Genomic DNA, 24,352 nt, shown 5'->3' with positions numbered 1-24,352 from the left:
GGCCCGTCCCACTCCGCCGCACTCGGACTAAGATGGCGGCGGCCGCGGCCCGGCTGGGCTTGGGAGCTGCGGCTGGTGCTGCAGGGTTGCGCAAGCGGTAGGTGACAGCCTGAGCTCTGTACAGCGATGTCGCTGAGCTTAGCCAGCAGAGCGGTAACCGCCCTGCCCACTCCCTCAGACTGGGTGGGGAAAAGTGTCTCTGATGGAGCCTTTGGGTTCGCCCCCTTCGCAGCAGTTGGGGATTGACCCCTGGAGGTGGGCGTCCCCAGTTCAGGCGGACCCAGTCCTGCCTGGACCCCGGGTTCTGACACTTGCTTGAGCCCTTGCGGAGGGGAGGTTCGCAGAAATTGTCTGTAGAAACCCAACACTAGAGCTGTTTTAAAATCCTGTGGCCCCTCTAGCCCTCCACCATTCCCTCCTCTGCCTTTTAAACACAAAATCAGAATGTCATAAATTGGAAGAGTGCCTCGCCACATTTCTTCATTTTCTCAGTGAGGCCCAGGAAGGGGACGTGACTTGTCTGAGGGCACACAGCATCTAAATGACGGAACTGAGATACCAGACCCCTAGATTTCCTCCCCCCTACTTAAAGCCCTCGCGGTCCCTTGTTTTTGCCCTTCCACGTCCCCTGCCAAGGGTTTCTGCCAACACTGGTTAGGGGAAGGGCGCTGAGGATTTAAGCAGGTGTTGTATCCCAATTTCACTTCTAGAACAAAAGGAGAAAAGGACTCAACGGGATTTGATCTAGTCTTAAGGAGTTAGTGTTAATGATGCTCTTAAAGTTTAAATGCATTTTTTTAAAAAATTAAGTTTGTAGAAGGATTTGTTAGTCACCTATCTCCCTCTTATGTTTGAGTCATGTCTGTCACATAATAATAATAGTGGTCGCTAACATTTATTGGACACTACATGGCTAGCAGCACAGTTCTAAGCACTTTACATGGATTATTTGCTTATTTTTAAATATATTTCATTTAAAACTTTTAAAAATTATTGATTTTAGAGCGACAGGATGGAAGAGAAAGAGAGAAACATCCAATAGTTGTTGCACCTATTTATGCATTCATTGATTGATTCTTATATATACCCTGACAGGGAATCGAACTCACAAGCTTGGTGTGTTCAGAGGATGCTCTAACCAACTGAGGTACCTGGCTAGGGTCTACATGGATTATTTGGATCCATCATTGTCCCAGTCTTTATGAGGTAGTTGTGAATATTAACTTTATTTTAGGGATGAGGAACTGAGGCCATTGTGCTAGGTGCTCCAGGGACATAGAAATGAAGATAGTCCCTTAATTACTTTGCCCGTGAAAATAGTCAGATATTAAAAAAAGGGGGGAGGGGGATCATATATATCTTTAAAATTCCTCAATGATTCCTGTGAAATGAAAATTGTAATATTTTAAAAGTAAACTAGATTTCAAAAGAACATTGCATCAGATTTCTAAAATTTTTACTACTCGTCTCCTTTTATTTCCTTTCCAATAATATTTGTTTTTCCCTTTTCTCTTTGTTTTGAATTTGTCAAAGCCATGAAATATAGCCAATCAACACTTCCTCTATCATAATGGAATAACCAAAATTACAATACTGGTACACTTTCAGTCAAAAAGCATATATACATTGTTGGTTTCTTGAGCAGTTTGGAGGAGAATAGTACACTTTCTATCAGACCTTTTGAAGTATCGAAATACCTTTCAAACCATATAGGACAGGTTATCTCTTTCCAGGCAAATGTGTTAGAAACAAAAGGAGAGGGACTTTTAACTGTATTTTCTTTTTTCTATTTAAATTTGGAATCATGTGAGTCTACTGCCTAATTTTTTAAAATTTAAAAAGAAGGGAAAAACTATTTGTAGTTCTTTGCCTCCTTCATGCATAACTAAGAGTCTGGGACTCCAGGTTATGAATCACTAATGTAGATGCATTTCTTTTTCTTATACCAGATATTGCACTATTCTGTGTACACTCTGTTATAAAGGTTGTAAATTTCCCCTTGAACTCTTGCTTTTATTGCTTTTATTTTTTTAGATTTTATTTATTTATTTTTAGAAAGAGAGGAAGGGAGGGAGAGAGGGAGAAAAACATCAGTGTGTCAGAGATGCATCTCTCAGTTGCCTCTCACACGCCCTCAACCGAGGAGGACCTGGTCTGCAACCAAGGCTTGTGCCTTGATGGGGAATCAGTACAGCGACCTTTTGGTTGCAGGTTGGAGCTCAATCCACTGAACCACACCAGCCGGGGCTTGAACTCTTGTTTTAAAATTGTTTTTAGCTATTCCTTGCCTGAGAAAGTGAAAAATAATGTTTTGTATAGAAAATGAAAGTTTGGCTTTATTATTATTTTCTTTATGATTTTTTAAAAATATATGAGAATTAGAAACTGAGCTTAAAAGATTCTTTCTTAAAATGTAATTTTTATTTGTTTTTAAATATAGGTTCTGTCATATGATGAATCCATACACCATTAAGAAACAGCCTCTGCATCAGTTTGTACAAAGACCACTTTTTCCACTACCTGCAACCTTATGTAACACAGGTAAAATTATACCTCTTTTAGAGCAAATTGTATTTCAGAAACTAATGAAATTGTACTTGAATAAAATTTTGTGAGTCATCAAAGATGAGAATTTGTAAATTGTTTATTCAGCTGCCTTTAAAAGAATATAGCGTTTTTTTCCTATCATAATATCACACTTTGCTATAATTATGTGCTTACACGTATTGTTGGCATTAAATTTCAAGAATCCTGAGCAAAATGTCCAACAGATCTATGAAATTTTGGTATCTCATATAAACACATCCTCTGAAACATGAGTTACTCAATAAATGATTTCTGAAATGAAAATAAAGTAAAAAGAATATACACATGAGTTTGTGTTTCAAAGAATTATGTATTTTAAGCTTTGTCCTCTTTATTTTGATAAGAATACTTCTAAAATCAGTAAGTTTTTAGCTTTCATCGGGACCACAGAATATAGTGTTTTGTAGTTTTTCTTTCTTTTCGTCAAAATTAATCACTTAAAATAATAATCTTGTTGATGTTACATGCTTTTATTTTCTTTAATATTGGAAATAGGCTTGAAGATAGGATTTGAAAATTATTAAAATATGATCACCGTCTTGTGGTTAGGGAATCTTGGGAGAAGGGCGTGCATGTCTATGTGTAAATACCTATCTATATGTGATTATGGAGCTGTGAGAGTTTGGATTCAGCTCTTGGACCATCTTCATTTCCATCACTACCTTGAATACCTCCTGTGCCAGGCTCTGGAGGATGGCTGACTGGCTAATGGCATGGGTTGGATTAGGGTAGAGACCTTATTTCCACTGTGTATTGGGGCAAGAACAGGAGTACCTTGCCTGTCTTCTTGAATCACAGAATAATTTAAGTGTAAATATTGAGTAACTCAGCATGTTAAGCTATTTTAATTGGACTTTAAATTTTTGTGGGACTGAATTATGTCATTATCTAGGCTTTTCAAATTGGAGAGTTACTGATTTTAGTCTTTGATATTAACTTGGCTTTTCAAATTGGAGAGTTAGTGATTTTAGTCTTTGATATTAACTTTAAGCACCATTAAGCTATAGTTTTGGAGGAACTTATGCCTATCTATTTACCTATTAGTACCAAGCATAATAGGAAAAATTATTTTAGATCACTTTTTCTATCCTAGTGTAACCATTACACTTTCAGGAACATCTTTCTGGATGATGGAGCTGGGAGTCATTTTTAAAATACTTAATTAAACCAAATTTAGAACATAATTGAAATGATTTTGTTAATACCTAGTGAAATCACTTTTTTGGAATGGCTTTGTTCATTGTCAAAAGAAAATTTATGTAGTGATGTTGTATATTACTTTCTACTACAGATAGTACATGCAGATTATGCTCTCTTAAAAATTTTTTTACACTTACAGTTCTTACCTTCAATTCCTTCTAAAAATTTTTTTTTCTGTATGTATAGTTTTACACAAATGGATTGAGTAGAATAGAGCCAAATTTAATTTTTCAAATATTGGTAGAGTGCATAATGTGTGTGGAGCTTTTGGTCACTGGTAAATTGTTAAGAAATGTTGCAAGAAATGATTGGTCAGAGCCAGGGTTAAAAGAAGTTGTCTTTATATTTCCAGAAAGCCCTTTCTTTAATGTTCCATATGAAAAAATTGTTCCCTTGTAACACAGTTTTTCAGAAGCATTTGTTGATTAGATACACAAATATTTTAGATCAAGCCTTGGACATTGAGGTTATCATTTAAAATTTTTCTCTTTTAAGATTTGCCTGGTCACTGTCACCAACTGTTACCTTATAGGACAATGACTTCATTAAGCAAAATGTATGGGATTTTAGTTTCAATTTCTGTTCACCAAGGAAATGAGTCAACGTCAGTTAGCTAGAACTGCATGGTGAGGTGCAAAAACAATTCTCAGTTGTCAAATTAGAATATTCTCTTGTAAAGGTTAAGGAAAGCACTTTCATAACAACCATATGTTGTTTTTTGATACTTTACTTAATCTTTTCTAAGATGTATGGTATGAAGATTATGACAAGACAAGAAGACTGATTTTAAATGTATTTTCCTGTTATGCTTGGCACTAATAAATATAGAGTGGCAGTATGCACAGTGGCTAAACAAGTCAGTGCTGGAAAACTGGCGGCTTTATCACTTTAACTAGCTGTGTGACACAGAGCTTTAGTTTCTTCATTTATAAGATAGGATAAAAACGGTGCCTCCCTGGCAGGATGTGAGGATTAAGTGATGTAATCCATGTGGAGTGCTTAGCACCATGCCCAGCACGTACTACTAACTCAGTGAATTAACCTATTTCAGTATACTGCTCTAAGATGCGAATTGGTATTTTTTTGTTTTGTTTTGTTTTTTTGTTTGGTCAGAAGGTTTATTTTCATAATAAATAATAAAGGTCTGTTTAATGGTTTTAAAACCTTAGTACTACTATTCTTTTGTCTTACAAGCTGTTGTCATTTTAACAAGGTAGGAAATTAAAGATTCTGTTCTTTCTTTGTTGCTTTATTGAATTTTTTCTCAATCTAATAATGGCTGTAGAAGAGAGAGAGAGAGAAAAGAACCTGTAAAGATAATTTTTAAATATCCCAGAAAGTAAGCCACATAGATTTCCACTTACATGATAATTTATAATGTCACTGACTACCATTGGGCAGTTCCTTAACTTTATATAATTAAACAAGTTACTTATCTCTAAGCCTTAGTTTCTTCATTTGTAAAATGGGAATAATAGTACCTTCTTCATAAGGTTGTTAAAGGCTTAAATTCATTTGAAGTATTTGATCCTGTCCCTGGTGTGTAACCAGTAAGCCCACAATAAATATTAATGATTATTATAAATATATGTCTTTTAAAAAGTTTATTTGTCTTTAAAAGGATGGAAAGAAGAGAATGTAATATTTTACTGTATTAATATCACAATGATGATTTATGATTATGATGCCAATGGCTATAATAATCATAAATCATCACATAAAATACATATATGATTCCTGAATTATAATATACCTTTCTACTTAAAAGTAGGATATTACTGGAATCCGTTGAGTAACAAAACTAAATAATCAAAATTAATATAAAATTTAATGCAGTTATAAGTATATTGATAAATTGCTTTTTTGTCTTAAAAAATTCTTATTTTGTCACTTTGAGCAATAAACTCTTATTTTCTAATTTACTAATTTTTCTTTTGGTTCTCTAACAATGAGCACTTCATAGTTCATAAACTGCTAACTACTATTATTTTCTAGAATAACATTCTTTCTTCTTTTTTTCTTTTAGTGAGACACATGTTTATTCAAACACAAGATACCCCAAATCCCAACAGTTTAAAGTTTATTCCAGGAAAACCAGTTCTTGAGACAAGGACCATGGATTTTCCCACACCAGCTGCAGCATTTCGCTCCCCTCTGGCTAGGTACATTACTACTTTTCAGTTGCTTTTACCAAGAAACGTAAATAACTGACTTTGGGGTTAAGGCAGCTTTATTTACCTATTGCATTTTTATGTGCACTGCGTTTTTTACAGAGAATACTTTCTTTTCAGGTAAGGGATAAAAAAACTAAGTGTTGATATTAGGAAACCCTTCTCCTAAAGAGTGACATATTGAGAGATTTGTATCATGACTACATAAAAATTTATATTTTTACTTAAGAAAAATAATCCATCAAAATGATAATATGGTAAACTTCCATTTTAAGTCTTTAAAATTGCTTTTAATAAGCAATGAAAACTTATTTAATTTTTAAGAATAGCTGAATTTCTAAATGTTTCAAAATGAAGTCATTTCTACAATAAACCCAATCACAACTAAATAATAATAGTTATCAGATATGGAATGATTTAAAAAAAAACTCAGTGGAGACAAGTTAAATATATGTCAGACAATAAAGTATAAACCATAAAATTATTGGAATGAGCCCTGGTTGAGTAGCTCAGTTGGTTACAGTGTCATCCTGATATACCCAGGGTTGGTCAGAGCACATACAAGAATCAACCAATAAATGCATAAATAAGTGGAACAATAAATCAATGTTTGTGTGTGCCTCTCTCCCCCTCTCCCCTTCCATCCTCACTTTCTAAAAGTCAACATATAAAAAGTCTAAAAAATTACTGGAATGAAACTCTAGCTAGTAGCTAAAGAAATTACTTATAAGAAATATGAGAGTCAGGCCCTAGCCATTGTGGCTTGGTTGGTTGGAATGTCGTTCCGTACATCCAGAAGTCTCAGGTTTGATTCCTGATCAGGGCACATAGTTAGGTTGTAGGTTCAGTCCCAGGTGGGGGCACATATGGAAGGCAGCCGACTAATGTTTCCCTCTCACATCTGTCTCTCTGTCTGTCTCTCCCCCAACTCCCGTCTCTGTCTCCCACTCTGTCCTCTTTCCCTCTATCTCCCTCTCTCTCCTTTTTTCTCCCTTTCTCTCCCTCTCTCCTTCTCTCTCTCTCCCTCTCTCCCTTCCTCCCTAACTTCCCCCACTCCCCCACTCTTCCCCTCTCCAAAAGGCAGTGGGAAGTCTGCAGGTGAGTTAAAAGAAAAAAGATATTAAAATCAGTATCAATTGGCACTGATTGCCCAGGATATTTGGAAAATAAAACCTAAGTAATTTTCTATACATGCAGCCTTTGTATATGTCTCATTTGGAGGAGTCGGAAATATGTTATCTCAGGAGTGCTTTTTTAAATTTCTAATTAATAACTGCTTATTTCCTTGACCTAAACATGCCACTTGTCAAAATAGAGTCATGGGTTGGCCTCATGGTTAATTATAGTACTTCGCTGACACAGTTCTACCGTATTCTAACCCCTAACTCCACCATCAAGTAAATTCACTTGCTTCGTGGTTCAAAAATCCATTTTCCAGCTTTGTGTCTCAAAATAAATTTCTGAAAAGGCTTCCTGAAAATTTGAAAACAATACATACAGTCTTGTTACAATACAAGTATATGACATGTTACCTTGTTCACTTGTGGTAAATAAACTGGGTAATCACTAAACTGAAATCATATTAGCTTAAAATATGATTTTTTTCTTGAGGTAAAGGAGAAAGCAATATATATATTTCAGTTTTTTTGGTTGTGGTAAAATTCACACAACATAACATTAACTATTTTAAAGTATGAGGTGGTTATATTTGGTGCCACTGAGTTATCCCAGGTGAATGTGAGGATGCTGTCCAGCCGCCAGTAGTGACCTGGGAGTAAAACCCATCTACACCTTATCTGCTTTCTCACTTCCACTTACCCTCATGCAATGCAAATATATGAGGGGGGGGGACTCCCACAAAAAGCCAAAATTTAATTATAAAAAATTGTGTATTTATTTTTACATGTTTAAACTTCAGTCACCTTCAAAGTACTCTCCATTTGATGCAATACACCTATCAAGACTTTTTTTCCACTGCTCAGAATAGTTTTTGAACTTGTCGAATTCAATGCCTTGTAGGGCTTCTGCTGTTTTCTGTTTACCCTTGAGGACTTCTTTATCTGGGGAAACAAAAAAAAAGTTGCTCGGGGTCATATGAGGTGAATAGGGAGGGTGGGGCACAGGGGTTCATGATGTTTTGGGTCAAAAACTGCTGAACACTAAGTGCAGTGTGGCCAGGTGTGCTCATAAATCATTGTGAAATGGGCAGATGTGTTGAAAGAGTCTTCAAAAAAAATTCACTGAAGCCAAACGCAGCCTCTCACAACACCAGCTGGTACCCTGATACAGAACACTCACCTAGCTGGGGAAGCCTGCACTACAGGGGGCATACCCTCCAGAAGATAATGCCTTATTTTTGGATCCCCCATCCTATATGTATACATACACACAGATATATATGTATATATACACACACGTGTGTGTTTATGAAACTGTTCGATGGGACAATTTTCACCCTAACATTGTGTAATGCATTTTTATATTTTGTTTCTTGCTCTTTTTATTTTATTCTGTTCTGTTCTATATTATTAGATAACATTTTGGTTACTACGTAATTGATTTCACTTCTTGCTGTTGGGTTTGAAAAACAATACCTTAGAGAACACCCATGTATGTACACAAGGTTTGTAAGGAGGTTTATTGTAGCCTCATGGTAATGGTTAACAAATTAAAAACCAAATATTCACCAATAGGAAGAGTTATGTAACCATTGTTTGTCCATAGTCTGTAGTATTAAAAAAGATAAGAAGGACACACTGTTAAGTGAAGAGTTTCAGAACAATAAGTGCAATATGATTATTATGTGTATGAAAACAAAAATACAAAATGTATACTCCACAAAGACCTGCACATGAATCTTCATAGCAGCATTATCTATAATAGCCGCCCCCTCAAAAATATGGAAATGTCCATCAACTGGGGAGTGACTAAACAGATTGTAATTGCCCATATAATATAGTATTGCTTGGCAGTAAAGAAGAATGAACTATTGATACATGCAAAAACAAGGATGACTCTCAAAAGCATTATGCTAAAAGAAAGAAGCCAAATACAAAAGACTATCTGGTTTCATTTATATGAAACTCTAGAAAAGGCAAGGCAGGAGTAGCATAAAAAGATCAATAATTACCAGGTGACAGATATGTTAACTAACCTTATTGTGGTAATCATTTCACTATGTGTATGTATATCAAATCATCAGCCCTGGCTGGTGTCGCTCGGTGGATTGAGCTCTGGCCTGTGAACCAAAGGGTCGTTACTGTCACTCTGTACACCTTCAACTTACATAATGTTTTATGTTAATTATATCAACAAAGCTGAAAAAAAAATTTAAACAAAAAAAGTCATCGCCATTAAAAAAGTGAGCAGAGCATGGAGTTAAGCAAGAGGACTGAATGCAAAGAGAAATGAAGGCTCTTTTGTATCCCAGGCAGGCACTCAATCCACTTCGCCATGCTCACCTGAGGGCTCTTTTGCAGTAATAAAAGTGTTCTGTATTTTATTGTGGGATTGCTTGATGGTAGGGGAAGAGGATAAAACAGGATTGGCCATGATTTGAAGCTAGTGATGGGTACATGGAAATTCTTTTATTTTTCTCTCTACTTTTGTTTATGTATAAACTTTTTATAATGAAACAGTATCTCTTATTTTTTGTTTTTTACAGGCAATTATTTAGGATTGAAGGAGTGAAAAGTGTCTTCTTTGGACCAGATTTTATCACTGTCACAAAGGTGAACATATAGGATAATATAAAATGAGCACTTTTAGCATTTTCTGAGTTGAATACCGCTCTCCAGAATATCCATTCTTAATGTGTTTTTTAAACATGCTATTATTAAAATATCTCAAATTAAGTTCTCACATCTCTTAAATAATTATTTAATAGAATTTCCAGATCCCTCATTTTTTAAAAGAGAAAAACTTGAGCTTCAGAGGGTTAAATGCAGGGTCCAAAATTATATAGGTAACCTGTAGCAGGGCCAAGACTTAACCTTGGCAGGTCTAAAATTTAGACTTCCAAGCATTATTTTTACTTATTTTTAATTTAATTGATAGAGTAAAAATAGAAACAAATAAATAGTCACACAGTATATATATTTGACCAACAGAATGATTGAATATATATTTCTCCTTTTAAAGTCGGCATTTGGCCTCATGGCATCTGACTCATTCTACTGTTCTGCCATAACACTTCAGAGCTTCACACATAAGAGCAATGGATTTTTTAAGTCCTTCAGCATTTGGTAAACCTCTAGATGTCAAGAAACCAAGCTAAATATGCTGCCCATTGCAACAGCTAAGATGGTATCTGCTAGAAAGACTGTTTCATTTTTAGGTCTACTAGATTAATGATAAATGAACTATTTAAATTTGAACTATGTATTTTTTTAAATCTGTTAATTGATATATATACCCTGAACTTAATCACTTGTCCAATTTCGCATCAAAATAAAACTATTCACCTCCTCATAGCAATTTGAAAGGATTGCTCTGATACACTATAAAAGCAGACATATTGGGTTAGGAACATGTTGCATCTAGTCCAGTATTCTTTTGTACCCATTTCTCAGAAAGCCCTTTCTTGACCATATTTGTGAAAGTGGCACTTCCCTCAGGAGCTCATTACCCTGTTCATTTTCTTTATTGCATTTAACCTTAATCATATTTTTTATTTTTATTCCCTGTCTTTCCTGCACTAGAATATAAACTCTGTGAACATAAAGTGTGTCCATATTGTTAAGATTACTGAGAACAATGCCTAACATAGTGTATGCACCCAAATAAATTTTTGTAGATGGAAATGATGTAAAATTTTCTAAATTGAATTTTCAGCCTTCCTTCCCCCAAATGTATGATCATGGTGAGCAAATCTGTGTTAAGCAATCGCCGGTCTTGACCAGTTTAAAGATATCTGGCCTATCCTTTCTATTCTTCAGTTTTCTTTCTTTGATATATTTTGAGGGAGAAAAAAGGACTGGCATTTATTTAATATCTCCAACATGTTTGATAAGGCACTAGTGCTTTACATATATTATCTAGTTTAATTCTTACAATTAGTTGTTGTCTTTGTTTTAAAAACAGGACAATATATATTTATTTTAAGACATTTTTATTTAGTTCTTTTACATATATATGCTATATAAAAATATTAGATGAAAACGTGATTATATCTTACAGGTTCTTTTTTCTTTATTTGATTTTGGTAAATCATCTTTTATTTTTCTTTTGTTTCGTAATTTAGTTACCCTTTTTGAAATTTCTTCAGCTCCACTGTTTTTTCTTAATGAAATGACATAACCAATAAATAATATTCTAAATGAGGGCACACATGGATATTTAACAGGTAGAATAGCAGATTTGATTTGTTTTCTTTCAGTTAACCTTCCTCTTCATGAACTATTCTGTTTACCTGGTATCTTCAGCAATTATGTTTCTCTTCTGACTTGTAATTGATAATTCACAGGCTTCTTTATGCATCATATATATTTTTTTCCTAAATGTGTAAGTGTATTTTCAGCTTATATGCTGCCTTTTTCTCTCATTCAAACAATTTCAGGAAATTTTTCTTTCTTTCTTTCTTTCTTTCTTTCTTTCTTTCTTTCTTTCTTTCTTTCTTTCTTTTCTTTCTTTCTTTCTTTCTTTTTTTTTGTACTATAAATTAGTACAGCTAATTTTTTATTTATTTTTAAATTAAATTTAATTTTATTGTTTTTCTATTACAGTTGTCCCATTTTTTCAAAAATTTTCCTTTTATTACCAAGATTTCCTTACTCAGTAGAGATTTGAAATAGCCCTCTGATTCATCTTCCAATAATTTATTAAAAAGTTACCTTGAGCCGTGGCTGGTGTGGCTCAGTGGATTGAGTGCTGACCTGTGAACCTAAAGGTTCTGTTTCAGTTCCTGGTCAGGGCGCATGCCTGCATTGCGGGCCAGGTCCCCAGTTGGGGACACATGAGAGGCAACCACACATTGATGTTTCTCTCCCTCTCTTTCTCCCTCCCTTCTCCTCTCTAAAAATAAACATAAAGTTTTTTTTAAAATGTTACTTTGAACTGGTTCCCATTCCCAATCACTAAGGCATCTCACTAATTTTGCTCTTGTATCCATAGCAGTGCCCATTTATCTCTGCTTCAGTGTACTGCCTCTAAATTGATTCTTAATCCAGTACAAAAATAGTTCTTAAGCATGTAGCCTCAATTTTTAATAGTATTTAAGCATAGACCCTAGCCAGCAGTTTCCTGGGAGTCTAAATAGACTGCATCTAATAGTTTTTCCTCCTAAAGACCTCTCTTAAAAAAAATAAGAACAATATATCCTGCTTTTCTCTTTTTAGTTGTTAGTACAATTTAAGTATTTAAGAATTATACCATTTTAAAAATTTATAAAATTAACTGGTTAGCCAGGTTTTGGGGTGAAATAGTTATGGATTCTTTCTTAAGGATACTGATCTGTCGACAGGTCACAAGTCCTCTAGCACAGTAGCCATAGGTAAGAAATGTATGTTTTGGTTCTACAGTTGTGTCATTGGATTTCTTTAATACTCTTAAGTAATATATGTAAATTGAATTGGTTTTTAATAGTTGTCAGATATCCTATGTATTTGATCAAGCAGTTATATCCTATTTAAAAGAATGGGAAATTTCTTTATCATCCTCTTTAAACATAACTGTCTTTACCTCATGGAAAAATATATTTTCATCATTTCATACCCCCTGTAGAGCTCATGGTATAGACAGGACACTTAATACAAGTTTGATGACTGAATGAATGAGAAATGTTCTAAGATTTTATCTTCTGAAAGTCATTATAAGCCAGATCCGTTAAGAACTGGAACTTGCATGTATTCTCCAGAAATGGGTACTGTTGCATAACACAGGATATATATAGGAAAAAATTCTTAAAAGATACAAGTATTCTTTTATATTTGTGCTCTTGGGTGGAAATTTTAGCATTTTCCTTCAAATATTTACAGGAAAGTGAAGAATTAGACTGGAATTTATTGAAACCAGATATTTATGCAACAATCATGGATTTTTTTGCATCTGGATTACCCCTAGTTACTGAGGAAACATCTTCAGGAGAAGCAGGTAATATGTTGGGTAATTAATATTTACCTTAAAAAAAAAAATACTTTCTTCATATTGGTCTTAATTTCAGAAGTCATGAGAATACAGATTTTTACCATTATACTATATATAGCTCTGGAACCAATTCCAGAGGAAATAAAATTTCATATATATTGTACTACTTTTGCACATCATTTTTGAAAACTTGTCTATATGTTGAATCTGTTATACAAAACTAAGTTTTTTCAATTATAAAAATCTTCAGAAAGTAGCATAAAGCTCTTTGGTTAGTCCTCCTCAGATTTAACAAATGTTCGTTTTTGGCTATAATTGCTTTTAGACCCATTTTTTAAAAAGATTTGTTTATTTTTAGAGAGAGGGTAAGGGAGGGGAAAAGAGGGAGAGAAACATCAGTGTGAGAAGAAACATCGATCGTTGACTGAAAATAGAAGTCTCTGCAGGAAGTATATAACATTGGGTTTTATTTTTAAATTTTAAATCGTCGTCGTCGGCGGCAGCCGTCCGTCTCGAGAGACGATGGTGTAGCTTCTTAAGAGTCTATCTGCACCGCCGAGAATGGCTGTGCAGTCCGACTCGGGAGTGACACAGTATCTGTCTCCTCCCGTGTTGAATCGACATCTTGCGATGACGCTGGAGTGTCCTCTCCAGTGAAGCTGAAGCTACAGAGCCTGGGCAGGGTGATATGGAGGGTCTGCTGTTGCCCATGCAGCAGACCCCCCCTCTCTTTGCAGCTGAAGGATCCAAGGGAAAGACGGAGTCAATACAGCTTGGCTTCAGGTGCGCCGCAGGAGTTGCCGGTATTGACTACAACGTCAAACCGCCTTAGGGACTCCGGCTCCGGATTTTCTGTCGGGGTTTACTCCCTTAGCCTTTCCCCTGAAGAGGTATGCCGCAAGGCAGCGGAGGTTTTTTGGAATCAGAGTTTTCCTTCTCTGTAAATTTTAAATAACTTGTATTATATGAAACTTTCCTTTTTCCACTGAGCATAATATTTTGAAATAGGTCCATTAAAAAGATATTATTCTATTTTATTTAGTTGAAGTGCTGGATAATCATTATATGAGTAAACTAGTTAATTATTTTGTTCCTTATGTTCAAGTGAATTGTTTTTGCTAATTTCTATTATAAATATTGCAGTGGGCATTTTTGTACAGCCTCTTTGTACATCTGTGCAGTTTCTTTAGAGTATATTCCTAAAAGCAGGATTGTTGTATTATAAACTGCTCTAACTTACATGCAAATTAGACATGTATAAGATTTTGTTTTCATTTTTAAAATTTTATTGATGTTCAGTTACAGTTCTCCCAATTTTTCCGCCATTGCTCTCCCCTGCCCTGCCCACCCCCTGCTCCCACAGTCAATCCTCACCCTGTTGTCCATGTCCATGGGTCCTTTATACCTGGTCCTTGACTAGACCCTTCCCCTTCTTTCCCCTATTATCCCATCCCCCTCCTCTCATTTGTTTGTTTTGTTCATTAGGTTCCACTTATAGGTGAGATCATATGACACTTGTCTTTTCACCACCTGGCTTATTTTACTTGGCATAATACTCTCCAGTTCCATCTATGCTGTTGCAAAGGGTAGAAATTCATTTTTTCTTTCTGCTGCAGAGTATTCCATTGTGTAAATGCACCACAGTTTTTTGATCCACTCATCTACAGATGGGCACTTAGGCTGTTTCCAGCACTTGGCTATTGTAAATAGCTCTGCTATGAACATAGGGGTGCATAGGTTCTTTTGAATTGCTGTTTTCAGGATTCTTCGGGTGTAATCCCAGCAGTGGAATCACTGAATCAAAAGGCAGATACAAGAATTTTGGCTTTCTTATATCTTTATTATCACTTAGTGTCTTTTATATTTTTTGAACCAATATGTTACGTGTAAAATGGTATCTTGCTTTAATTGCATCTCCTTGGTATAGTACTGAGCCTGAAGGTTTTCATATGTTCACTGGTCATTACTTTCTTTGTCAATATATTTCTTGTTTATGACTTTTGCCAAATTAAAAAAAATTGAATTGTATGCCTTTTTTGTATCGCTTTTATCAGGTTTTTAAAACAAAATACATGGAACAGACTGACAACTGTCAGAGGGGAGGGGGGACTGTATGAAAGAAGGTGAAGGGATTAGCCAAAGAATTTATATGCATGACACATGGACACAGACAGCAGTATGGTGATGGCCAGAGGGAAGGAGGAGCAGGGGCTGCGAGGAGGGGGGAGAAGTTGGGTAGAAATGGGGACATCTGCAATAGTGTCAACAATAATAATAAAGAAAAAAATTACAATTGAAAAAAAATAAGTATTCTGGGTATCATTTTTTTGTTAGTTTTTTTCATAGCAGATAACTTCTCCCTAACCATGACTTAGAGTTTCACTTATGTTTAGGATGTCTTTTGTCATTCACAATTTTTTCTCTTTAAAATATAGAATATTTAGTGAATTTGTGTGTCATCTTTGCTCATTGGCCATGATAATCCTCTCTGTATCATTCCAGTTTTAGTGTTTGTGTTGCCAAAGCAAGCATACCTTTTCTTTTTTTTTTTTAAAGTATATTTTATTGATTATGTTGTTACAGTTGTCCCAATTTATTTTCCCTTTGCTCCCCTCCACCCAATTCCCCCATTCCCTCTAGCAATCCCATGCCCCCTTAGTTCATGTGCATGGGTTGTGCATATAAGTTCTTTGGCTTCACCCTTTCCTATATTATTCTTTACTTCCCCCTGTCTATTTTGTACCAACTGATTATACTTCTTAATCCCTGCACCATTTCTCCCCTCTCTCTCTCCCAGCTGATAACCCTCCAGATCATCCCCATACCTATGACTCTGTTCCTGTTCTAGTTTGCTTACTTGGATTTTGTTTTTATTTTTTAGATTCAGTTGTTGATAGTTGTGAGTTTGTTGTCATTTTAATGTTCATAGTTTCAATCTTCTTTTTCTTAAGTCTCTTTGACATTTCATATAATAATGGCTTGGTTATGTTGAACTCTTTTAGCTTTACCTTGTCTGGGAAGCACTTCATTTGCCCTTCCATTCTAAATGATAGCTTTGCTGGAAAGAGTAATCTTGGTTGCAGGTCCTTGCTTTTCATTACACTGAATACTGCTTGCCAGTCCCTTCTTGCCTGCAAAGTATCTTTTGAGAAATCAGCTGATAGTCTGATAGGCACCCCTTTGTAGGCTGCTCTCCACTTCTCTCTTGCTGCTTTTAGGATTCTCTATCTTTCACCTTTGGCTTTTTAATCATGATGTGTCTTGGTGTGGTCCCCTCTGGGTCCAGCTCACCCAGGACTCTCCGTGCTTTCTGGACTTGTATGTCTTATTTCCTTCGCAAAATTTGGGTTTTCCTCCATTACTTTTTCACATAAGTTTTCAATTTCTTGTTCTTCCTCTTCTCCTTCTGGCACCGCTATGATTCAGATATTGGCACGTTTAAAGTTGTCCCGGAAGTTCCTAAGCCTCCCCGCATTTTTTTTTCAATTCTTGTTTCCTCATTCTGTACTGGTTGACTGTTTTTTTCTTCCTTATGTTCCAAATCATTGATTTGAACCCCGGTTTTCTTCTCTTCACCATTGGTTTTGTGTGGATTTTCCTTCATATCACTTAGCATAGCCTTCACTTCTCTTATGCATTTGCCATACTCAAGAATATCTGTCAAGCCTGTGAGCATCTTTATCACCAGTGTTTTGAATTCTGTGTCTGTTAGGTTGTCTATCTCCTCATCTGTTAGGTCAGCTATCTCCTCGCCACTTAGTTCTCCCCCTGGAACCTTGATCCATTCCCTTTTTTGGGCATACTTCTCTGTCTCCTCATCTTGAGAGGCTCCTGTGTTTGTTTGCCTCTGTGTCTTGGGCAGAGCTGTCTGTCCCTCCTGTTACGCTGTAAGGGGCGGAGCCTTAGGGATTCATCAGTACAGGGCGACCTCTTTCACCACATTGTGGCGCTGTATGTGGGGGAGGGGTTTGAGAGGGAACAATGCCATTTGCCTAGCACTCACCCCTTTTCCAGGCACTTCTTCCACTTCTGTATGGGATTGGTGCCTCTCGAGCTGTTTCCCCGGCCGTCGTTCCCAGAGTGGATGGGTCTGTGGACGTTCTAGGACCATGGGGTCCTTTAAACAAGCAGACTCTGCTGAGACCGGCAGTTTCTGCCTCCACCCCAACCCTCACTGGTTTGCACAGTCAGAAGGAATGAGGCTTGATTTTCTTTGGTGCTGAGACTGTGAGCTTTGAGGTCCAGTGAGGAGCTGGGAACGCTCCCCAGGTGTCCCTCCTGACTTTTAAAAACATGTAACTGTACTTTCGGCCAGCATACTGCTGCCGCCACCACCACACCACATCCTCTCCGCCCCGGCTCCGCCTCTCCTACCTGTCTGGATGAGTATTTCTTCTTTATATCTTTTGTTTGTTGGACTTCCATGCAGTTTAATTTTCTGGAACTTCTGGTTGTTTCTAGTTTTGAGGTAGTTGTATTCCTTCTTAGTTGTGGAGGGAGGAGATGCAGCATGTCTGTCTACACATCTATCTTGGAAGTCTCAGCATCCGCATGCCTTTTCTTTTTAATGTAGTCACATATGTTCATCTTTTTCTTTGTGGTTTGTGCTTTTTGTACTTTGATGAAAGTAAGTTATTTTGTGTAAAGCACTTGGAAGAAGAACTGCACTGGAGCTCAAGGGTTAACTCAACTATGTTATAGTGTAATTTGAATTGTCTATATTTTTAGGTTTTTTGAAGATAAATTTCTCAAAAACAAATTAAAACCCATAAAAAGGCATTGGTGAAAATAAGTATATAACCTTACAACGTAAAAGAAAAACAAAAATGAAACAATTTAAAAACAACTTTTGCTCAGATTTGTAAAACATTTTGGAAATTTCTGTAAGACTTACATTTGAATTCAGTATGATTATCATTTTTAAAATGACGAAATTAAGAAATTGAAAATGTAACTTAATTTACAAAAGTAGGCTTGCTTTTTTGTCTCAAAAGTTTCCATCAAAATTCAAACAACTTCTTTTTCTGCTACTTTTCAATCTTGAGAATGAGGAAAGTTTACAAATTTATTGACCAAGATATTCAAACTCTACTATCATTAGTAGATTAAGTTATTTCAGTATACTCACCTTTATCACCAAATATTGAATTAACTGATTAGTGCTTCTTAATTTCTTCTTCAGAGAATCTAGGGAATGATCTTTCCATTACCCCCAAATTACTTTATCACCATACCAAGTTACATGTTCTGTACTTTTATTTTTTTAATGAGGCACTAAAATTAATTTAAATTTATCCTGTTTTAATAAATGTATTTAGGTGGCTCTGAAAATTATACTGTTAAGAATGCTTTATTTTTAATTATTTCTAGGATCTGAAGAAGATGATGAAGTTGTGGCAATGATTAAAGAATTGTTAGATACTAGAATACGGTATGTGCTTATCTTTCTACTTGAGATTAAATATACCGCAGAGCCAATTTTTATTGTAGCAATTTACATTTGGTTGTCTGGAAGATTATAGTAGAGTTTTAAAAGAAGTATAAGTTAATGTAAACCATAGTAGGTAACCATTACAGTTGAATTTAAAGTCTAATCATAACAGCTGAATTTAAAGTCTGTATATTGTCTATACTTATTCCAAATTTTAAAACAATCGAAACATAGTCAGTAAATGAATTTATTGTTCACATTCACAATTTAGGTTTGATGTATTTACCAAATTTCTTTAAAAAATGACTTAGTGTTTGGGAAGATTGTGAGGAGAGGATTACTTGTCCATAAAGAATAAATTTAAATAAGTAGGGAACTTCAGGCTTCAATGTTTTGCTTCTAGCAGACCAATGGTCCCAGTCAGAAGATCTAGAAAAGTAAGGTAAAATACAATTAAAAGAAAAATTTTGTGTGTGAAGGCATTAAATAGTTACCAAAGCAAACAATCGTGTAGGGAAGGAAAGCATATTGAGGCTTCCCTTGGATCATTTGTTGATTCTTGGTGTGAGGTTATGAGAAGCCAGTCAGGGGCAGCTGCTAAGAATCAGAGAAACCATTTAGCTTTTAGAAAATTTGTTGAGATGGGAAGACAAAAATTAAAATGCTAGGTCACCAATGAAGCTTTGACTTAAAGGGATCCTAGGGAGAAGTTAGGAAAAAGTAAGTCTAACACTTAACAGGTCGTTTCCACAAGGCAGTTGCTTATTTTTAGCTGTCTAGGAAAGAAACTAAGAAGTCAAACAAAAAGCAGTTGGAAAGCTAAACAATTGTGGCAGTCTTATAGTTCTGGGGGTGACAAAAAGTGGAGGTTAGGATCAGTTAAGGAGGGTGGGACCTCAAGAAACATCCAGACTCTTAGTTGGGCTGCATATAGGACCATATCCTGTAATAGGGACAAACCAGAGGTAGACCATGGTCAATAAAGAAATCACAAAGGAAATTTAAAATAGAATATCTGCATGACCTTTGTGTTTCCAAATAGTTTTTCCAAAAGGACACAAGAAAAATAATGGAAAAGGACATAAATTAGACTACAGTATTTTCTTCCTCAAAGGATGCCATTTACCGTGAAAAACAAAGTACTGAATAGAAGATATTTATAATACATATATGACAATGTATTTTGAAACTCCTACAATTTGTTACGAAAAAGCCAAACAATCAAATAGAGACCAGAGCAGTCTCTTCACAAAAGTACTGGAGCAGCAACTCAGAAAGGACAGTAACCAAAGGACCACTAAACATGAAAAAGTGCTCAACCTCATTAGTCACTATGAATATTCAAATTAAAACTACAATGAAATATCGCTGCAAATCACTAGAATGGTTAAAATCATTAAGAGTGACACCACCAATTGTTGGTGAGGATGCGGAGCAACAGAACTCTCCAATACAGCTGGTTTGAATGTATGTTTGTATTAGTATTACCTGATAAATTTGAACATATGCATATTCTTGATCTAGCGAGTCCACTCTTAGGTATATTCCCAGTAGTAATATATATGTATACCAAAAGACATTTGCAATAATATTCATAGCTACACCGTCCGTAAAAGTAAAAAAAACTCATATTTACTGGATATCCATCAACAATAGAAGGGACAAATTCTGTACATTCACTTAAGGGAATACCATGCCACAGGGATATTGAATGAATTATTCTACGTGCAACAATGTGGATGAATCTCAAAGAGCAAAAGAAGCCAGATACAAAAGAGTCAATACTATATGTTTTTAAATGGAATCTATATTTATAAATTTTAAAGTTGAAAAACAGGCAAAACTAATCAATGGTGATAACAATTAGGAAATGGTTAACCTTTGGTTAAGAGGAGTGATTAGAAGGATTTACAGGAGCGTTTCTGAGGGGCTGGTGTTCTGTTTCTTGTTCTGGGACAAACATATGTTCACTTTGTGAAAATTAATTGAATTGATTGTTCATGATTTATACATTTTCCTGTATTAATGTTATATTTCAATGAAAAGGTTACCTGAAAAGAAAAAGTCAGCATGTGTCGTTCTCTCTGTGTTCACCTAAAGCAAATTTAATAAATTTATGTTAGGTAATTACTGTAATTATTATGAAATTTGAAATCTTAAATGCTTAAGATTATTAATAAGCAAGATTAAAATGTAATAAGTAGAGCAAATATTTGTATAAATGAATTTGGCAGCTCTAACTTTGTGAATTTTATCAATTTAAAATCTAAGCTCTGGCCCTGACCAGTGTGGCTCAGTTGGTTGGGCATCTTCCTGCAAAGTGAGAGGTTATTGGTTCGATCCCCAGTCAGGGCACATGCCTGGGTTGCAGTTTCAGTCCCTGGTTGGGTCATGTATGAGAGGCAACCATTTCACTCCCTCTCTTTCTCCCTTTCTTCACCTCTCTGTAAATAAGTAAAATTAAAAAAATATATAAGCTGAGTTGTATTAAAATTTTTTGATGAAAACTTTTACTCTCTTAAATATATCACAAATATACTGTGACCACAGGCCAACTGTGCAGGAAGATGGAGGAGATGTGATCTATAAGGGCTTTGAAGATGGCATTGTACAGCTGAAACTCCAAGGTTCTTGTACCAGCTGCCCTAGTTCAATCATTACTCTGAAAAATGGAATTCAGAACATGCTGCAGTTTTATATTCCAGAAGTAGAAGGTGTAGAACAGGTATGCCAATATTGTGTGATGGTTTAGATTTTGAGAAGAAAAGGAATTCATGATCTGACAGTTTCTTCAAGGGCTGGATATTAGTGTTCCAATTGTTATCAGACTTGAAGACCCCTTACTTGAAAATTAACTTAAGTGTTATGAATACCTACTGTGTGCCAGGCATTTTTACAAATAGTACTTCATTGAATCTTCTAATAGCACAGTGTATTAAGTGAGTCATTTCTAGTTTGTGCATAGAATATTGACACTTAGAGCATACACTGCTACTCTGGTTATAGAAAAATTAGGAAGAGTGGATTCATAGTGTTTTATAGATGGGATTTAGAAGTCTTTAGAGGAACAGCTCTACTATATCATATTTATCCACTTGTTCTTATATTTATCCACTTCTTGTTCTTAAATGTGCAGACAAGGAATTCATCAAGAGATCATGATATGTTTTACAGTAAAACAGTATTTAGTAAAATTATAGAGCTTTATCTATAACCTAATGTCAACATTTTTTTCTGCTCCAAAATACTTAAGGAATATAGCACAATATCTTCTAAGTAGTAATAGTGACCCTCACTGCAGTGGCATTATGGAGAGAGATTATCAAGATGGGAAAGAGTGTGTGGAAATTAGAAATTTGATCAAAGTTTTAAGGTTATTCTATGCCTTTACAGAGAAGGCATCTCCCCTCAGCTCCTTTGAGAATCACTCATCTCTGGGTAGTATTAAAATAGATCCTTTTGGTACAATACATGCCATCTCCTCTTTTAAGTCCTCCACTTGGAATCTTAAGTCCTCTCCTTTGGTCCAAAGCTCCTTCCTGTGTGTTTGTTTCAGCTTTGTGTTTATGGGTAAGTTTCTTGAGAGACTTGTAGTCATATTTAGGTCTTTGTGTTCCTCTGCAACACTTAGCCCTATTTGTTATACATGTTCTTACATAGTTTGTATTAAATATTTGGAAATATTATTCCAAAATTAGGAATATTCTGCCTAAAATAGGAGTTGATTTTCAAAATTCTTTGGATTGGGTGTTGCTAAGATTGGATATAAAATATCAATTCCTTGGAAGTAAATATCCATTTTTACTCAACACAGAAGAGAAAGTAAGAAGCAATTGTTTTTCCATTGATTGTCTCAGATCAGAACCAGATTCATCTAGATTTTTTTAACTTATCTTTGTTCCATTTTCTTCTGTATGTTTTCTAAAAAGTTATGTTAGTTGTCACTTCGGTGTATTGACAAAGGAACATTTTTATTTACTTGTCCAGGGTGAGGCTGTCAGATATAAATTTGAATTGGCATTTAATTGTAGTAGGTGTGGTGAAGAGAAAAAACATTCTTAGGTTTATATAATGTCGTTAATGAAGGAATTGTTCTTTATTATTTGAGTAATATATTAACTCATGAAAGGATATTAATAGTTTTCTTTTTCTTCAAGTATTTATTAGTAGTTTTATTAACTTATTAGATCCAACATTTTTCAAAAGTTTAAAATGAATTTTTATCTGAGTAAGCCCAAGTAGTTGCCAATATATTTTATTTCCCTACCTTTTTTAGGGATTCATTTTTCTAATATGTATTTTTACAATAATAGTTTGGTATAGATTCCCAGAATATATTTTAAAAAATAAAATGCTCTGGGGGAGAAAAAAAAATCTTATAGCTAGGAAATACCAATTAATCATTATAGTTTTCTCTGACCAGCTGAGACTCTGCTAGTGCCTCTTTTGGGAAAAGGAATAGAGACCAGTGCTTTTGTTTAATTTGTTAATATTCAGTTTGCTTTTATGTTGTTAGGTTACCAAGTTATGATGCAAACATTGTTCTTTGGGGCTTTTGATAGATTTATTTTTTATAAAGTATTTCAGGTAAGCAAGTAATGTTAAAAAACAGGAAAATAGCAATTTCTAATTCTTTTCTTAATTCTTAAATTTTCTCTCTCTCTCTTTTTTTTTTTGTTCTAGGTTATGGAAGATGAATCAAATGAAAAAGAAGCCAACTCTCCTTAAAATAATTTGAGTTTTTTTGGGCAATCCCAACAATCAGACTTATTGATACTATATATCAAACCTTTATTATTAATCTGCTAAGGAACTTGCAGATTAATAAAATATGCCTTCAGAGAAAGATGTATAAATATCGCATGTTTGCTTTACCTCATAGGAGTTATTTATAACATCCTGAGTCTTCTTCTGTGCATGTGGGTTTTATCCAGGGAGATTTTTATTTTTATTCTTCATTTCTCGTGTTAATTCTTTGCATATGTGTGAAGCAGTTTAAAATACATTTTCCCTCATCGAATTTAATTACAGAAATAGAGAATGCTTTTTAAAAATATTCTAAAATGGATTAGCTTTTTATGAGATGTTTGAAACTATTTTTACTGACTTTTTATCTTATTAACTAAAAACAGCTAAACTATTCTGGTTTAAAAATGATATCTGGCTAGTAGTCCCCGGTGTAGTTGTATATAATTTTTCCCTAAGAGACCATACCCCCCACCTAAAATAATCATAATGCTGAAAACTGATTTAAAAAAAAAACAGGTTCCAGAATGTAGAAAAAATTTCTATTAATTATAAGGCAGTGCAGGCTGAATTGAGAAAAAAACTGCCTTAGCATGCTCAAGCTTTATCTTATGAAGCAGAATCTCTCTGAAAAAAAAAAAAAAATGAGAACATGCTTTGGTCCTTATACTGACTTCTCCTAACTCAGATCTATAATCTGTGCCATTACAGAAATTTGGACAGTTACCTTGCTACTGTATGGGGTACTGCTTTTTTAGATAGTACAGATAGCAAATGATCATTCCCTCTCATTTTTCTAATAGTAATTCAGAGACAACAGTTCACAGACAATATCAGGAAAAGAAAGATGAGTACATTGCATCTCTGGAATTCTGGTCCCCCAAAGTATAGAGAATAAGGTAGGGATGGAGCCCTGACTAGTGTAGCTCAGTAGGTTTGACATTATACTGCAAACAGAAAGGCCACAGATTCAATTCTGGCCAGGGCATGTGACTGGGCTGGGGCCAGGTCCTCGGTTGTGGGTGTATGAGAGGCAACCAATTGATGTTTCTCTTGCACATCAATATTTCTGTTCCTCTTTCTCCTTCCCTTCCCTTCTCTCTAAAAATAAATAAAATCTTCAAAAAAAAAAAAA

General features: G+C 35.1%; 1 protein-coding gene and 1 non-coding gene across 3 annotated transcripts; one reads left to right on the top strand and one right to left on the bottom strand.

The window, feature by feature from the left end:
* NFU1 (NFU1 iron-sulfur cluster scaffold) lies at positions 1 to 24,352 on the top strand. Of its 2 annotated transcripts, XM_090281460.1 has the most exons (9): positions 1 to 97; positions 1,096 to 1,147; positions 2,441 to 2,541; positions 5,813 to 5,948; positions 9,622 to 9,688; positions 12,932 to 13,046; positions 18,411 to 18,471; positions 21,022 to 21,196; positions 23,155 to 24,352. In XM_090281460.1, exons 3-9 carry the CDS (start codon positions 2,451 to 2,453, stop codon positions 23,197 to 23,199), a joined length of 690 nt encoding a protein of 229 aa, XP_090137586.1. In that variant the 5' UTR covers positions 1 to 97; positions 1,096 to 1,147; positions 2,441 to 2,450; the 3' UTR covers positions 23,200 to 24,352. The 2 variants fall into 2 exon arrangements, with proteins under 2 accessions (XP_090137586.1, XP_090137585.1); XM_090281459.1 differs by lacking the exon at positions 1,096 to 1,147.
* Positions 15,466 to 15,572, bottom strand: LOC150006153 (U6 spliceosomal RNA). The gene has a single exon (XR_016512076.1). It is a non-coding gene; the product is annotated as a U6 spliceosomal RNA (small nuclear RNA).

The sequence above is a fragment of the Furipterus horrens genome, unplaced genomic scaffold (genome assembly GCF_987537825.1).
Source record: "Furipterus horrens unplaced genomic scaffold, mFurHor1.1.pri manual_scaffold_6, whole genome shotgun sequence".
NCBI classification, from domain to species: domain Eukaryota; kingdom Metazoa; phylum Chordata; class Mammalia; order Chiroptera; family Furipteridae; genus Furipterus; species Furipterus horrens.
This window is presented reverse-complemented; position numbering and strand designations above follow the sequence as displayed.

Bases quoted from the DNA above. Each gene is read 5' to 3' on its own strand.
- NFU1 (XM_090281459.1), top strand. From the start codon at position 33: ATGGCGGCGGCCGCGGCCCGGCTGGGCTTGGGAGCTGCGGCTGGTGCT. The intron at 5,949-9,621 runs GTACATTACTAC...TGTTTTTTACAG, and splicing joins TTTCGCTCCCCTCTGGCTAG to GCAATTATTTAGGATTGAAG. The intron at 21,197-23,154 runs GTATGCCAATAT...TTTTTGTTCTAG, and splicing joins AAGTAGAAGGTGTAGAACAG to GTTATGGAAGATGAATCAAA.